Source organism: Coffea arabica, chromosome 7e, assembly GCF_036785885.1.
Source record: "Coffea arabica cultivar ET-39 chromosome 7e, Coffea Arabica ET-39 HiFi, whole genome shotgun sequence".
NCBI classification, from domain to species: domain Eukaryota; kingdom Viridiplantae; phylum Streptophyta; class Magnoliopsida; order Gentianales; family Rubiaceae; genus Coffea; species Coffea arabica.
This window is the reverse complement of record NC_092323.1, coordinates 30415171-30434012: the sequence shown is the minus strand read 5'-3', so window position 1 is coordinate 30434012 and position 18842 is coordinate 30415171. Positions and strand designations below refer to the sequence as shown.

General features: G+C 32.0%; 1 protein-coding gene across 2 annotated transcripts; it reads right to left on the bottom strand.

The window, feature by feature from the left end:
* Positions 1-5269: 5269 nt before the first annotated feature.
* LOC113702449 (serine/threonine-protein kinase SAPK7-like) lies at positions 5270-18206 on the bottom strand. 2 transcript variants are annotated; one of them, XM_027223667.2, is made up of 9 exons: positions 17823-18206; positions 17551-17625; positions 17300-17401; positions 16602-16655; positions 16401-16493; positions 15450-15542; positions 7044-7148; positions 6830-6928; positions 5270-5647 (listed from the first exon to the last, which is right to left on the bottom strand). In XM_027223667.2, exons 1-9 carry the CDS (start codon positions 17940-17942, stop codon positions 5339-5341), a joined length of 1050 nt encoding a protein of 349 aa, XP_027079468.1. In that variant the 5' UTR covers positions 17943-18206; the 3' UTR covers positions 5270-5338. The 2 variants fall into 2 exon arrangements, with proteins under 2 accessions (XP_027079468.1, XP_071915945.1); XM_072059844.1 differs by lacking the exon at positions 17551-17625.
* Positions 18207-18842: the final 636 nt, after the last annotated feature.

Sequence of the window (18842 nt, the reverse complement as noted above, 5' to 3'; positions counted from 1 at the left end):
GGCTCTTCACTTGTTGTGAGCCATAATCCCACCTCCAGGAACAAAACCCATGACCTTCTAGGTAGCTAACTGTGGGACAATATTGGTCAGGGGTATTAGACTTGGTATCAGAGCCGACTCCTGACTATAGTATGTCAGTGAGGACACTAGGTCCCCTAAGGGGGTGGATTGTAACGATCCCACATCGGCTAGGGAGGAGAGTCCTGACCGCTTTGTAACCTGTTGTGGGTGTCCCCCCACCTGACCGAGGCCTTTTGGAGGGGTGTTGGGCTTCTTGACCTGTGGGATTGGGCTCTTCATTTGTTGTGGGCTATAACCCCACCTCCAGGAACAAAACCCACAACCTTCTGGGTGGCTAACTATGGGGCAATATTGGTCAGGGGTGTTAGAAAGTGACTAACAAATGCTAAAACAATCCTTAAGTTACAAGCAGAAATTGTATCCACAAACTCCGACATAGCACCAATGTCTTGTTGAGCTGGTCCAAGATATTCATCCATAAAGGAAATTACATTAAAATCTCCTCCAACCAGCCACAGCTTAGAGGCTAAATTCACTGAAATTGTTTAAAGATCCACCCAAAGAGAGTGCCACTCAACCCACATGCACTTTGTGTAAACAAAAGTGCAATAGAAAATAGAATTCCAACATTCATGAGTAATAGCTAAGTGCAAAATTTGATTAGAATTGATTAGGACATCAACTGCAAATCCTACTTTACAAAACACCCATAGTTTATTAGACAAGTTGCACAAACCCAGGTGAAAGTTGAATTTATTCTTAAAGACTTCCCGCTGTAAAGCATCTATCACCTCTAGAACTACTAAGAGAGAAGCACTATGAATCTTAAGCAATTTCTTTAAACTGTGGCTAGTATCATGCCCAACAACTCCTCTTATATTCCATACCATGGTATTAATCATCAGGATAGATAGAACAAGAATTAGAGATGACCTTTAAGGCTTGTCATGTGATGACTGTTTTTGGTAAATTAACAAACCGTTTCTTCTTATTTTGCTTGCTAACCAAAGGGTTACTCGGCATAGGGATGAGCACATCCATGCATTTCTTGAATTGCTAAAATTCATTTAGCAAATTTGATCTTGGTCTACAGAGCTTTGGTAGCTCTTCTATATCAGAGTGTGAGTCTGGCCAATGACCTTCCCCACGTTTACCATCGTACCTTTGATCATCCACAATAACCATCGCCAAGTTTATTTTGATTAGGAATAATAACATCCTTATGTAAAGAAGCCAGCTGCTAGCTTTGGAGACTTTGTTGCTGTTGAATTGGTGACCTGCTTGAATCTAATACTACCTGTGTTTGCTCCATTTGCAAAGGATCAAAGATTGTGGTATCCTTTTGAGGAAGTGATTCACCATGATGCCCTCTAATTTACACTATAGAAGGTCATCATTAGATTGAGAATTCGACCCATTCAAAACTACTTGTAGATGAGAATCCTTGGGGACCTAAACATTAAGCTATTTAGACACCTCTAAATTTCCTACCTCTTGACAAGGCAATTGCTTATTCATAGCTTTTGATTTGTTAAGCTTGCAATCTGCAGATGGATGACCAAGTTTATGGCAACAACTACAATAATCAGGCACATTTTCATACTCTACCCATTTTCAAAATCCAGTGGAACCATTTATAATCTAGACATGGCTAGGGAGATCTTGGAGTAAATCTGCTCCAATACAAGTTCTAGCGACACTAGGTCTGGAAAGCATGACTGTGGAAGCATCTAACTTTAAGGGCTCTCCAATGAGTTTGGCTATTGAAGAGAGCGGTCCCTTGCCAAACAAATGAATTGGAAGATTGGGCAAATGTATCCAGGTGGGAACAACTGAAGATTCAAACTCCTCTGAGAAAATTGAGGGCATTTTAAAGACTCGCATCCCAAGTCTTTGGAAAGACCAAAATTTTTGAAGCCAACATCTATGATAGTCCTCCTCCAAATCAAAGCGAGTGAGGATATGGTGAGGATCTAGCAAACCTAGTGAGAAAGGGCCCTTGAAGCCAACTACTAGAAAATCCTTCCGCAAAGCATCCATTGATGGGCGCCTGTTGGTTAATTTTCCAACAAGCGAAAATTTGAAGGGTGCAACCAAAATCTGAATTTCTTCATCGGTGAAAGATACAGTTGGTTCACCTCAATAGAGTTTGTGAGGCTTAAGGACTGCAGTAGCAGGCAAAGTTTGTGAAGATGAAGAAAGAATTTCAGGAAAGGATCACTTTGAAGGAGAGGGATGCCCTTCATCCTTTGGGGGCAGCCATGGAGATGAAACCCTAAAACTTGAAATACAAAAGAGAAGGGAAGAGAGAGCATTTTCCAGTCAACAAATTCTCAATTTCTAAATTCCACAGCACAATTTTTTTTCTAAATTTTTTTAGGTGTAAGTGAGAGGGCTTGAATTCTAGATTTTTCACTTACACTCCCTTCTTCTGAACCATCCAACCCATCCATCACCCCTGCCCCACAGCTTAGTTATTTGTACTCATGAAAATACTAAATCTTTTCATAATAGAAATTTTTTTACTTAAATTATTTTATAAAGAATTATGATTAGAACATTCAAGAAATCATTTTTACGTCTGAATGGAAAATTGAATTTTCATTTTGCAAGTATTGTACCAAAACAAATAAATAACTTTTTGTTCATTGATTCAATAGTTTACTTGTTTTAACTTGCAAAATTTTTGTCTCTCTTTGATTGACATTCTTAACCACTAATCCATCACTTGACAATAGAGATTATAATTGTTCAAACTGATTTTATTTCATAAATATAAACGATCATCAAGAAATCATTCCAAAATACTAAATTGAAAAAATTTGCTACTATTAATAACTTTTTTTTGAAATTTACAAAGAATCAACCATTTCTCGTTTTGGTCACTTAATTATTCGTACTCTTTAAATTACTAAATCCTTTTGTATTAAAAATCTTTCTACATAATATTATTTCACAAAAATTAATATCAAAGTTACCAAAAACTATTTTGTCTTGTTGAATAGCAAAATTTCTTTGTCTTTATATATTGTTGAAAAAAAATTTTATCAGTAGGAGGATTCAAACCTAGGATCTTCACTTATATTTTCTCCCACTGAACCACCCAATTCATCCTTTCCCTAGCAAAATTTCTTTGTCATTGTGTAAGTACTGCACCACAATGAGTAAATAATTAAAAAAATTTTCTCTCTATGTAGTAGTTTACTTATTTGTATTAAAAGTCTTTTTCACTAATCAATATGATGAAAATAGATAACATGAATTTTCGGACCTTTTTCACTAAATAAATATAAACAAATTGTCAAGAAATAATTTCCTAATACTCAATTGTAAAATTTTATTCTTATGAAGCAAAATTACATTGCTCAATGGGAAAAAATTGCATTGTCACTTCATTCCTTGATTTACTAGTATAATTATTTGCACTTGTAAAATTTATATATCTTCACCAAATTAAAATCCTTTTCTACTAATCAATCTCAATAAATAGAGATTACGATTGTTTGGATAGTTCTTTACTCCATTAACATAAACGAACAATCAACAAATAGTTTTTAAATTCTTTATTTTTATTTTTTTTTGCAAGAAATAGTTTTGCAATGCCAAACTATAAAACTATATTAAAGAAGAAATTTTTAAAATTAATAAAAAAAAATCATCCCATTCTCATTTTGTCAGCTTAATTATTAGTTGTCATTAAATTAGTTTATCTTTTTGTAGAAATATTTTTTACAAATTTTTTTTCAAAATTAAGATTAGAGCATTCTCGAAACCATTTTATGCTACTGAATGGCAAAATTACTCAGTCATTTTGTAAATATTGCACCACAACAAATAAATAAATCGTTCCTTGATTCAAATAATTTAATTATTTGGACTCATGAAACTTGTGCATCTCTATCTTATTTACATTCTTTCTTACTATTCAATTGCTTAGCAATGGAGATTATGACTGTTTGGGCTGTTTTTACTTCATAAATGTAAAGAAACTATCAGCAACTAATTTTGAAATGCCAAATTAAAAAATCTTCTTGTTATCAATCAAGAAAAGTTTTGAAGTTTACAAAATATATGCCCTTTCTAATTTTAGCAACTTAATTTTTTCATTCTTTTTTTTATGCAAAAGAAGGGCTCGAACCCCAGACCTTTTACACTCCTTACCTCCGAACCATCCAACTCATCTCTCACCACGTAGCTTAATTTTTCTTATTCTTTAAACCATTGAATCGTTTCATACTAGAAATAGTTTTTTTCTAAAATGAATCAATAGTGGTTCCTCACATACTCCCTTGATGACTTGAACCTGTGATCTATCAGTTATCAAGTAAACTTACATTGTCATTTTGCAAGTATTGCACCACAACAATTAAATAACTTTTTGTTTCTCGATTTAATAGTTTAATTATTTGTACTCATAAAACTTGTGTATATCTCTCTATTTGCCATCCTTCCCACTAAGCAATTGCTTGCCAATGGAGATTAAGATTATTCGCAGTGTTTTAAACTCATAATTATGAACAAACTGTTATTGTGTTGCCAAATTACAAAATTTTGTTGTTATTAATTAACAAAATCGGGCCCTTTCTCATTTTAGATACTTAATTATTAGTACTATTTAAATTATTAAATCTTTTTATACTAGAAATCTCTTTATGCAAATTATTTCTTAAAAATTATGGTTAGAGCGATCAGAAAACCATTTAGTGTTGCTAAGTCGCATATTTGCATTCCGGTTTTAAAAAAGTACACCCATTTAGTAAATAGTTAATTTTTTTTATTACTTGATTTAGTTCTTTAATTATCTGTTCCATTCTCTCCCTAACACTCCCACTTCCTGAAGTTAAGTTCGTAACCCGTTAGATTTCATCTGTCTTTTTTCAACCCTCGGAATCATTACAAAAAAGTAGTATTCAATCCCAGAAAGTCCTGCAGGAAACCAATGTGCTACCCCTACACACTGTAATCACCCAAAGTTTAAATAGAACAATAAATAAAACCTGGAAAGCATTTCTAAAGAAAAATGATTACCCAGTTGTATGATTAAAGAACATTTTTTTGGAGTATAGAAGCTATAATTCAAGGTTATCCTTTATTTCCTTTTCTATTGAATATAGTCTAAGAAGCTTTGCAGCAAATAAACAAATTTGACAATCCTTAATACCTAGATTGCATCCAAAGAATTATCATGTGATATTAAGCAACCTTGCATATTAATATAGAATATTAAAAGGAAATTCCATTTCCAACTTCTAACAGAAAAATATCATACAATGTTATTGTCATGTGACAACAAGAAAGAAAGAAAGAAAGAAAGACTTCAATTAATGTGGAATTCGCCACTTTCATGGACCTCTCTAACCTGCTTTTCATACTCGTCTTCTTCTTCCTCCTCCTCTCCTACTACTATGTCATCCTCCTCTGTTCCCCAGCCAAATCCTTCAACTGGCTTCGATGATGGAGGTGGATTTCTTGCTTCTCCAACAATTTTCATGATTTCGTCAATGCTTTGAAGTGAAAAGCTTGGATTATCTTTCTGGTAGTAGGTGGCTTGAGCTGATTCGGTAAGCTCCCTTGGTAAGTTCTTTAAGAACCATGGGTGGCTCTTAATTTCTTTTATAGTAATTCTCTGCCCAACAAGGCAAAATGCTCCAATTCAGGTCTTTAGTATAGGTTTTTAACCATATCTACAAGTGATTAATACATATATTCTATATATGTGTTGGTTGTATATAGGAGCCACATATAGAATAAGACTTCAAAATTGCTTCCAATTATACATGCAGTATAAGTTGTTCAAAATATCTTTTGATTTTTGCCTATTCCGTTGTCTCCCTAATTTAACATTTATGTCCTAAGAAAAATGTTAGACGCATATTCACACATAAAAAATAGATACCACTTGAAAGGGAAAAAAAAAAAGAAAGGGGGATTTGAATGACTAATTAAGCTATACATATAAAAGAAGGAAATATAAAATTTTTGAGTAAATCTTATATATATACTAGCATGTATACACTATTATCATTGGATCTACAACACATATACAAAAGTTGAATTTCAAATTTAAATTTTATATAGTTGTCACTTATCCAAAATTAACAGCATATATAATTTCAATGTATAGAAGATTAATCCAAAGTTTTCAATTTAACATTCACTTCTCTAAGGAATCATTTGTATGCAAGGTATAGTGACTCCAACCATTAAGCTTACTCTTATCATACAAATGTTCTCAGGACAATAATCCTTTAAAAAGTATAAATTTGAAAATTGAATTCAGGCCCACAAAATATATGATCGGTTTTAATGGACTCTGGAAAGATACCCCGCTGATATGCCTAGCCAAGTGGAGTAAAAAAAGAACTTTCACAAGAATATAAATGTCTTTGTATGACAATATAATAGGAACTGGGTGAGAAGAATATTCTACTTCACATTGAATCAATGATGTTCGGAACTGGGTTGGAGCGATTTGGGTGAATATATTGTATTGTATTCTTTTGGCTTCGTTTGGTTTGAGGCGTTTGACAAAAAGTTTGAAATTCATTCAAATCGCTAGTTGTTTGGATTTAAGAGGCTTTTGAATTTATAATTCACCAATTTTCAAAATATGTTTTAAATTCTATAATAATTTGTGATTCACAAATTGAAATACCTTCTAAATAATCTAAACAATTAGAGAAATTTAAAAGAATTTCAAATCGTCGTCAAATCTCATCTTTCACCAAATCTCTCAATCCAAATTGAGCCAAAACGAATACAATACAATATATGAACGCAAAAACTTTCATATATAAACTATACGTACCCTTAACGGATTTGGAGTGAATATGCTGGAAAGCAAGTGCTTGCAATCTTGAGATATGTGAACATAGTCCGGAATTTTGTACTGCACAGCCACAATTCTCTGCAAGAGAATAAAACTCAAAATCTTTTAGTTACATTGGGAAATAAACAACCAGAAAGTATATAGTTATTAGGTGAAAAAAATTAATTGGATGGGAAAAGGAAAAAAAGCTCACACTAATTGTCTTCCTGAAATTTTTGGGATCATCAGGATCTTCAAAAGGGTATGCTCCAACCAACATAACATAGAGGGTCACTCCGCAAGACCACACATCCGCCAACTGTTTCATCAAGTTTTAAGCATAATCAATGGCATTCATATCTATTCTTACTATATTAAATTAAGAAAAGGAATGAAAATTAGGATTAACTTCTTATACACTAAGGGTATAGTAATTTTTTTTTACACTAGTTGCTTTGGATGTATGCCACATATGCATGATTTAAATTTCAAATTTGAATTAATATTACATAACATGATCTAAACCTATTAGCGTAAAGAAAATTATATACTGACAGTGTATAAAAAAGCTATCCATGAAATTATTATGCTTTTGCTACCATAAGCATTTTCACACAGAAAAAAGTAAATTTTATTTTTATTAACAATGTATATATTATTATGGTTAGATGCATGAAACATATGCAAAATTCATATTCTAAATTCAAATTTAGCTTAGATGTCCTGCATTTGACATTGATAATATATACACACTATATATATATGTAGAAGATTAATCCGGTAGAAAAAGTGATACATTAATAAAAATACGCTTTACCCCTTATAATATGCACTTTGTCTTATGAAAATGTAATTTCACTTTGCCCCCTTTGATCAATGGTGAAAAGGAAGGCTTAGTTTGACAATTATTCAATGGTATCGGCTGACTAAAATGACCTTGATAGTTACATAATGGACTATTATTCCATTTTTAAATAAAATTAAGTCTTCAATTACTATTACCACTCTAATGAAAGGAAAAGTAAAATTTTAGTGAAGCTTGATCCCTAAAGAGGTTTTTAGACATAGTTGGCATAATTATAGCATGACAATTGCAACTGAAAAAAAAAAAAGAACAAGAATTGAATGTTGTATAAAAGGGGAAAACCAAAGTAAAATACAAATGTCCCTAAGCTAAATAAGAGGCATCTAAAAGGTACTTAATGCTATGATGGATTTTTGCTTTAGAATATGTGACATAGGATGGCACATAAGCACGAAATTTTTACTTCCAACACTATAACGAAAAGTTCAAAATTGATCTCTCTATCTAAGCTTTAGAGCTTTTTCATTATTTGGTTTTATTTTGTGTGGTAAATTAAATTTGTTCCAAGTTATATGCCATGCGCACAAATTACTTCTTACATGAATTAGAAGGTTAATAATAGAGATCAATGTTTATTTTTGCACCAAAAGGACAAAACAGTCCTATCAAACTGAATAATGGAGATTATTTGTCTTTTTACCTCCTTTGGCTAAAACCAGACCAACCTTTCCTGTTGACAGCTAGTCAAAAAAGTGACAACAAAATTTTCAAGATATAACCAAAAAGGAAAAAGTAATTCTTTTCTATATACTTAGACCATCACTTTAGGTGTGGAGGGAGATGGGACTCGTTATATCATAGGGGAAACAAACTGTGACATATTTTATTTACTTCTGTGGTATCAGCCATTTGCAAATCACAAAAGTGCACTAAAAACTTATTTAAGAACCTCTCATTTTTCGCACATATGAGTATATTAAATCTGTTGATTTTGTGCTATATTATAGTTTTGCTCCTTCAAAACATTGGAGATAAATGGCCCTTCAACAAATTAGTGGATTTGGTAACGAACAAACGATTGCAACAAGTTTCACTAAATTTCACTTTGAACCCCTTAAAACATAGATGAATTCCTATTTTAGTTCTTAAATTTCAATTTTTGATATTTTACCCCATATAATATGAAAGCTATTGATTTTTGTCTTTAAATTTAAATTTTGGACACTTTAGCTCTTAAAGTATGAAATTTATTTCACTTTAATCCTTAAACTTTGACCCTCACTTACCTATTATCTTATTAGTAGGATAAATTTCACATTTTAAAAATAAAGTGTCTAAAATTAAAATTCACGAACTAGAGAAGGAGTACATCGATAATTTAGGGTTCGATATAGATTTTACCGAACAAATTTGAAACCAAAATCCACCAGAGTAAGAAACAAACAAAAAATAAAATGTAACACAGAGATTGCAGGTATATGCCAGTTGAATATTATTATCTCTCAATTATCCCCTAAGATTATTTTCTTCGAAATCACAGCATACCTTTTTTTTCTATTAACTTATCATGTATGCACGTATCAAAATCTTTCCAATTAACTATAAGATATTAGGTGCTACTATTAGCATTATTTATATTTCATACATTTATATTTTTGAGGCATTTCATGGACACTGTCTAAAGATTTTATGCAGATAGATTTGAATAACCCTGCAAACTGAAAAATAAATTTATCATATCCTTGCATCTTTTTATCAACCGTAGAAATGACTGGAAAGTTATTTCTCTAATTTTTTGGTTTAATTGAAAGATAATATAAAAGGATAACTATCGAAATACAACAGGTTAAAATATATGAATGTGCCTCTTTAACTAATAAATTGGGTAAACATATGAATACTGATCAATGCCTATTCTGAACCCTTGAGAAAAATTCTTTCTTTATCTTATTTTACTTTTTGGCTTGTCCCTAATCTTTTTTTCTTAAATTCCTAGCTGTTTGGTCAAGCCTTAAAATACCAATATCAAAACCTCAAGGCAAAAGCTTAAATATTCGTAGAGACTATACAATATGGTTAACTAACTTAAATATGGACACAAGAATTAGAGATTCCTAGATTCTAAACCACTTGCCCCTTCTTGCTTCTTAAATCCTACTCCTCTCCTACTAGAAAAAAAAACTTAAATATGACCAATTTTCTCTTGTATTTCAGGAAATAAATAGAGAGCGACCAAATTATTCTCTGTCCTTAAACTTAATATAATTATGCTCTTTAGTTATAAAACAAGAACTATTAATTAATTGCTTCTTAAATCCTACTCCTCTCCTACTAGAAAAAAGAACTTAAATATGACCAATTTTCTCTTATATTTCAGGAAATAAATAGAGAGTGACCAAATTACTCTCTGTCCTTAAACTTAATATAATTATCCATTTTAGTTATAAAACAAGAACTATTAATTAATTTCTTAAATTTTGTTAAATAGTAAATCTAACATAAAGGAAAAAGTTAATAATGTTTTATTATATGTTGATTCTATATTGTGAAATCTTTGATTATATCTTATAATCAACCCACGAAATTTTGTAAAGCTAATCTCAAGATTAGTTGCCATGAAAATAAAGTACTTATATGTCATTTTGGTTATTACAAGGTGCAAAATCGGTACACAAGGCAATATATATCAGATACTTGAATTACAGCTATCTTAGTACACGTCTACGAATGTAATTTAAAAAAAATTCATGTTTTACATACATTTCCCAAATACTCTGAAATTATTTTTATATTTCAAGGAAAAGTATAAAACAGGTAATAAACTCTTTTAATATTATACTTCAAAAAAAAATTCATGACCAAGTTTTAAAATTCTTTTGGTAAATATATGTTTTATGAGGTATGCAAAAAAAAAAAAAAAGAATTATATGGTACTCTTTTCAATATGTATGCATATAATTTGAACAATTTGATAAAATTATAACTAATTTAATATCTCCTCCATAACAAAATGAGTAAAAAGTAAAATTAACAAAGCATAATATCTAAAATTCTTATTAACTAAGCTAGCATTTTTGGTTCCGTAATTTTCAAATATGTTTGTATGATTGCATACGAGTTTTTATTCATAATTTTGCTAACCTCATATTTTAAAACTGAACTTCTTATCGGGCTTTTAAGAAATAATAATTCATATAATATGATGCGTATAATTGTATCATCCTCGTACGGCCCTTTACCGAGAGTGATCTACATGTAGAATACTCAAACCAAACTTATTGTGGGAACTTGTCATTACTATTTTCCTTCAACTATTATATAACCATTTAGAAAAACCGGTGCCCTTTTGCCATGTTTTTAAACTCGGACCGGACCGGGCGGTTCGACCGGTTGAACCGGGAACCGGAGACATGTCCGGTCCGAGTTTGTTCAAAAACTCGGGTGACAAAGACTCGGTCAAAACCGGTCAAAATCCGGGTTTGACCGGAAACTTGGAACAACCGGGAAAACCCGGTTCTTTTTGAGCATCCAATTTCTGCTATTCTTACCAGATATTTTTTTCTAACATCCAATTTCTGCTATGTTTCTCCCAAAATTTTCAGCATGAATATCGATCCTTGAGTGCAGATTCGACGGCAACAGCAGTGGTATAGTCACGTATGGCTATTCTAACACAAATATTGAAAGATCTAAAGTTAAAATTAAGAGAACTGAGAAAAAAAAAGAAGAGAAATTGATGATTTTCCAGACTGTGTCTAGAAATCATTTATAGTTGAGCCACGTTTTCCTTTGGCAGACCCAGCTTCAGCATTTGACAGAAGAAACTTAATGTGAGTTGATGATTCTCGCCCAACAAAAAAAATAGTGTTGATGATTTTCATGTGGTAAATAGAAAAGAAATGCAAAGATATAGAAGTGAAAAAGGGACAAAAGAAAAAAAAAAAAAAAAAAAAGAAACAGAAGGAGGAATGCGTCTGGACTCTGGAGAAGAAAGGATGGGATGGAGAGGACGATGACGGCCTACGAGACTTTGAGAGAAAAAAGAACGGAAAGATCTAGGGAAATCAGCTTTGGGGTTTCAAAGTTTTGTCAATTTTATGGTTTGACCCCTAGAGTGATAGAAAACTGTAAACATGCCTAAAAATCTTTATAATTTGTAGCTTCTGCCCTAAATTCTAGTATTATTTTTCAAATAAGCCCTCTAATTTAGTTCTAACTTCTAAACTTGTTGAATATGATTAAATGTTATAGATTGCTACTTGACTATATTACTTTATTTGTATTTTCTTGTAAAATATCTTAGAACCACCAAATATACATGAACATACCTTTCTCAAGATTATTACATTTTTAGAAATTTTACATAGCATATTAATTTTTAAAATTAAACATATTTATGACATCATGATGACGTCACCCGGTTCTTAGATGGGTTCGACCCCGGTCGAACCCATTGACCCCTGACCCCTGACCTCGACCGAGTCATTGTCCGGTCCGAGTTTCAAAACATAGCCCTTTTGTCCATCTAAACTGTAAGCATTGCATATTGCTCTAAAAATTTTACTTAATGAAGTGTGATGTTTGTGTCAAAGCTGAGGATAAAGAAGTATTAATACACTTGGGTTTAGGGATGTAAATAAGTCTAATCATGTCAAACACCCTAATGTTCAATTTTATTTAATTATTTTAACAAGTTTGAAATTTTGTTCTAGGTTGACTTTTTTATTTGCTAAACCGATTTTGAGCGAGGTTTTTATCAAATTTGAGTGTTTTCGAATATAAAACGCTGTTTAATCTTAGTTTGACTATATGACGAACCAAAGTTGAACGAGCTCTTACTAAGCCAAATTCGATTCGAGTATCAAATAATTTTGTTCATCTTTCAACACTATTTGGGTTGTTATTGAATTGATAAAAGTAATTGAATCTATGAATTGGCATAAACGAATTTATTAATATACATACCTGAAGAAGTTACTGTGACAGCTCCACCTCACCCTAAGGCGAACCAAAGGGTTCGGCGTACCGCCTGCCCAACTCTCGCCGGGACTACGGAGTCGATTCACACAAACCCAACATAGTACGCACGATAGGATCCAAAGAAAACTACACAATCGGAAACTACATACATTTACATTGGAGTCTTGAACAAATTAACATACAGTGCAATTCGATTGAGGTGTATCTTATGGCGTTTCGAAACCAAGACATATACCTACATTTCTTATGAAGACCTCCAAAGCTAAATCATGCATTTTCAGAGTCAAAATTGAAATCCCCACGAAAATAGAAAACTGTCCGCGAAAATAGGGCTTATGGGCAGTCAAGGGTATTTTGGTCATTTCATATGCTACGGTACTCCTCTCGAGCTGAAATTTTACAGGCAGCTATAAAACATCATTTTCTACAACTTTCATGTTTTGTGCTAAGCCTAATTCGGGCTCTAACCTAGCAGAACAGAACCGGGCAGAACAAGGGTTAGTTAATCTGGAATTTTCACACCAAACCAGAAATTTTCCACAACCAATCATATCCAACATATAACAACTCCATTTTACACTATAACAAACCATCAATCCTTGACTAAACAATAATTACTATATATAAAACAGAAAAATTACTAACAAATCAAAAATCCATCAAAACTCTACCTTTAACCATAAAACATACACAAAGCAACATATTTAGCCACTAAAGCCACTAATTTAACATTATTAAGGACAAAGGAAGAAGTTCTTAGTAACTCACCTTACAACTCAAGAAAGATTGCAACTTAACACCTTTTCTTCTCAAACCACTCCACCACTCTCCTTAATCCTACCAAGAGAAAGGTTTTTATGGAGCAACTCAAAGTTTTAACGGTTGGTTTACAAGATCAAAGCAAGGAATGGAAGGAATAAGTGAAGGCTTTCTTTCTTTTTTTTCTTGTGAAGCTCGGCCAAGATGCTCAAAGAATGAAGATGATTGTTGACCAATTTTGGATTTTAGTAAAGTTAGTGAATAATGGTCAAAATCCAAGAACCAACCATGTCGCGACACCTTGCACCTTTTGAGTTAAAACATATCCTTTTGTCTCTCCAAGATTAATCCAACTAAGTAACCTCTAATTATCTTTTAACACCTAGTAAATTAATCCCTGTATACAAAACTTAACCTAATTGGCCGAATTTCTCTCACTTAACGCACTAGCGGGTCCCACGTCCACTATACACTCCAACTTAATATGAACTAACTTATATCAGAAAAATGTTTTAAAAACTCTATTCACTTATAAAATGTCTGGAAAAATCAATATAATAAGGTATAATGAAGAAAATGCATACGAGAAAATAAAAATAAAATAATATAAAAATAAGGAAAATTTACGGGTCCTCACAGTTACAAATTGAATGTCTAAATAAGAGATTTGACAAAAGTTTAATTGCTTCTAAAGTAACTTATGTGACACGTCACAAAAATTTTAATTTATTGCCTATGTTTGATACACTTTTTCTTTTACATTAATTAGGAATGGTTACGCTACCAATTATAAAAAATTCTTTTTTGGACTTAAGTACTTTGAATTGTTTTGGCATTGAAGAAGATGAAAAGGTTTTTTATTTTTTTGGGTAAGTAAGATGAAAATATTTTAAAAGCCATGAACCATTATGATCCCAAATTTAATCCAAGTTCAATAAAGCTCAATTTTCTTTTTCAAGAGAAAGATGTACGAATAAAAAATTTGTGATCAAACTCACACCACACTAATGGTTATTTGCCACAATTATGTAATGTCCAAAACTTGGATAAATCCGATTTTCAAAAACTCAATGACCCAAATTATATCACACCATTTGATGAGTTGGTATGGCACAAATTAGACCATTGAATTTTTGAAGATCGGATCTATCCCAGTGTGAGCCTTACATAATATGTGTATAAGTAGGGTTCTTAATCGGGTCTAGTGAACTAGGTTTTGGCATGTCCAACCTCCACTCAAAAAAGAACAAAATTGGGCTTTCAAACTTTTAGGTTTTGGGCTCTGGTTCAGGTTAATTACTATAAGACTCATTCTCAACTCACAAAATTATTCAAGTATCGGACTTAAATTGAGTTCAACCCAAACTCATAATTTTATACATAATTATATATAACATATGTTTAATGCATCTGTATTTTTATATGATTATCTATGAACCATTAATTTTTTAAGTCATAATATGCATAATTATAAACTACATATATTATTATAAGTTATATATATACTTAAATACACAATCACTTGGGCCACAATCCAATTAGGCAGAGTTTAATAAAATCCAAACTCAAATCACATTTAATTCGACCATAATATTTATACCCAACTTTAATTGACTCAGTCAAACATAAGGCTCAATCCTAATTTTTTCATACTAAAGGAATTTTACGAATGTTGTTTTTCCTTCACCAGGAGGAGAAACAACTCTGTTAGTCACTAGGTTGCAAAATTTGCTGTTAGGCTGATTGATATAGCTGAATGGAAGCGGGACTTCCCAGTGTGGCTGCTGGACTTAGTCCATGCAGATTCAGTTGAGCAGTTGCTCGAAGTTTGTACTTAGTACCAGTAAATGATATGTTACCGGTTTGATAAAAAAAAAAAAAAAAAAAAAAAAAAAAAAAAAAACGAGCTGATTTCGAACTTGTTCAATCCCATTGACAGTCCTATGCATTAGTTGTGGACTAAAGATGAATAACTATAGTATATGCATTAATATTGTACCTCTTTAAAAAAAGAATCACCACTGAGTGTCTGAATCATTCACTGAGTACAAAACTAGTGATCATAAAAGAAATTACCTTGCCATCATATTCTCGACGAGAGAGAACCTCGGGGGCTATGTAAGCTGGGGTTCCAACTGTCGACTTGGGTCTTGAGTGCAACACAGATGACTGTAAAAGAATCAAATTACATCCAAAGCAGCTTGAAATGGACAAGGGAATTAGAAATTTTGTTGCAAGAGAGATGTGAGATTTAAGAAACGGGAAAGAAATAAAAAAATTAGAATCCAAAACTTCTAATTTCTGGAATTTCAACTTTAGCCAGACTTTGTCACACTTGATTGACTCTCAATCACCACATCCAAAGAAATTCTTGTATGATCACGAATTGATCTTACAAACAACCATTGATGTTCATTGGAGAAGCTGCTTATTCCCCCTGCCTTCCTGCTAGGAGTGATTGCGTTTCCAAATTGAGAGTAACAACATTAATTTTCATAATTTGGACAAAGTTGAGTGCTTGAGGGACTTGAATGTATCTTAATTGAAACGTTAGGAACCAATTTGTTCAACACTCAAACCAATGGGGGAGTAGAGTTTTATTTTGTTTGAGAAGAGTTATTGTTTGATAAAATTTTCATATCATTAGCTGGATGAAATTTTTTATTTAGAAAACTTCAAATGGTCAATTAAGGATTATTAACCGAAATCGTAATAATGTTGAAAGGTTTATAAATGTACTACGCAATTCGCCACAATTATACAGTAAAGCATAAGTTGTGGCTTAGGATATTAAAATCCTTAAACTTCAAAAGAGCAAAATGGTATTTTGTTTTCTATTTTTATTTCTGAAAAAGCAGAGTTTTTAGATACCAAAGGACTAAGCTTGTACTAATATTTTATTTCCATATGTTTTTCAGTTTTTTCTTCTTCCTTTTTTTCTTTTTGGGGCAGCGGGTTGGGGTAAGGGGTGTTTGCATAATTAATTTTTTTTTTTTTTGAGGGATTACATAATTAAGTTCAACGAACCTTGGAGTAACCAAAATCACAAATTTTGAGGCGTGGTGCTGGACTTGAGTCTAGCAGTGTATTTTCCAGCTTCAAATCCCTATGACATATTTGCTGCAAGATTTCAAGACTGATGCACATTAACATAATTCCTTTTCTCAAATCGTTCATTGATGATATAAAATAACGTATGCATCTAGCAAAACATACTTGTCCACTTACCATTGCGTGACAATAACAAACTCCAGAGATCAACTGTTGAAAGAAATACCTAGCCTGAGCACAAAAAACATAAAAATAAAACAAAAATTAGATATAGACGATATATATACACACATAATAAGTGGTAGAGGTAGGGTTATTGATGTGAGATGGATCCAAAAAAAATGGGGCTTTAGTTATAATCTAGAAATAATTCATGTATATATTTCACAAAAACTTGAAATTGAGTTAGACGATAAAGTAGTTGGAAGACATGGAAATAAATGTATTATTTTTAAAGTAAATCTTATATACACTGACAATATATACAGTATCACGACTGGATGCATGACACATATGCAAAATTTGGGTCTCAAATTCAAATTTGAATTATGTGTCATGTATTTAATAGTAAAAGTGTATACACTATCAATGTTTGTAAGATTAATCCTTATTTAAAAAAAAAATGTTGACTTGCCAAGATAAGCCTTATTCTCTGTGCGTGTGTTTCTACAACTAGTAAGATGAATTATTTCTGGATGTGCAGAGAGAAAGTAACCAGAATTCAATAAATTCAGTAACAATTTATTGACTACATGTCAAGTTAGAATACCAAGTAGTGCAACAGGAAATGTGAAATTTAGATCAAGACTGCACGTGAAATAAAAAAAATGTGAAACAAGGGGTGAAATAAAAGGAGGAAAAGGCATCAATATAACCTCATCTTCACTAAATCTACCAGCTGTGCAAATTCGATCAAAGAGTTCTCCACCAGCTGCATATTCCATCACAATTCCCAGATGGGTTGGTGTCAAAATCACCTAAACATGCAGACATATTTAAAAGAAAGAGGAGGAAAACAAAACTCTAAAATTAGTCATAGATTGGGCTTAAAAAGAAAAGAACACTAAATTAGATAAACATAGATAGTTTCTACATTTAAATAAATAGGTCGCATATATTTGCATACCTCTTTGAATCTAATTATGTTGGGGTGTCGAAGAGATCTATGATTAATAATTTCCCTTGCCACATTTTCATCAATCTACAGGATATATATATATATATATTATATATATATATATATAAACTGGAATCAGAAAACTATATTCTTGTAACACAAATTTTTAAAACAAAGAAAAAGGACCAAAAGGATTAATGAATAAAATACTGTAATTTTAACCAAGACGAAACAAACAAAAAAATTTTAAAAATAAAAAAATAAAAATAAAGAAGACGAACCTTACGTCCACGTTCGATATATTTCATAGCAACCAACTCTTTGGTTTCCTTGTGCCTCATTAGCCTTGCCACCCCAAAATTCCCAGCTCCAAGGTCCTTCATGACTTCATATTTTTCCATCTTCAGAAGCCCTGATCTCCTTTTCAATTTCCTTAAAGAAGTAATACCTATAGCGGTAAATTCGTATATTATCTAGCACATATATGTACAAAAAATCAATGTATAGGTTCAAGAAGGAAGCTGTGGTATTTATGATCTTAATGTGAGATCATAAAGGCTCTCAGTTTCTTGAGATTCAATGAATGACAGATTGAAAAGTACAAGGCAGGCCTCGTGGATGCCATTGCATTTATAGATTACACACACAACACACAGTAGTCTGTACTGTATAGCACTTGACTGAAAGTGTGTGAATGGAGAGCACATGGAGAAGAGTAATGTAGAAGTCGGCATTGGTTTGGCTTTCCATATGCATAAATTGAATCCATCAATCAACAAACATTTGTTTAGTGATTCTCTTCCTCCATTTCAGCAGTTTCTTCAAGAAAAGTAGGATATTTTGCACGTTTTGTAGTAACTGATTTTTGCGTTGGATCTCCAAAAACGGCGCCCTCCGAGGAAACATGTAGTGCTGATAGTGGTTGGAGTTTTGACTTTTATAGGATGTCGGTTTTGAAAAGGTTATATAAATAGAAGGGGTTAGTTAAATTCAGTGCCCAGGCATTTGTCTATTAGAACTATTAATGGAGTAGCAAATTAGCAACAAATACGTTGATCTTTAATCTTGTAGAATTGGCCTATATATTCTTTATATCTAATTTAATTTTAACATATGACCAAGCTAGCATCATGCAATATTATGGGAACTATTAATAGTAAATTAGCAACAAAAATGTTGATATTTAATCTTGTACAAATGGTCTGTATATATTTTACTTCTAAAGTTCTTGTAACGTTACTTCTAAAGTTCTTCTAATAACGAGCTACATAATAAGGTAACAATTATTTTTTTTAGTTTGA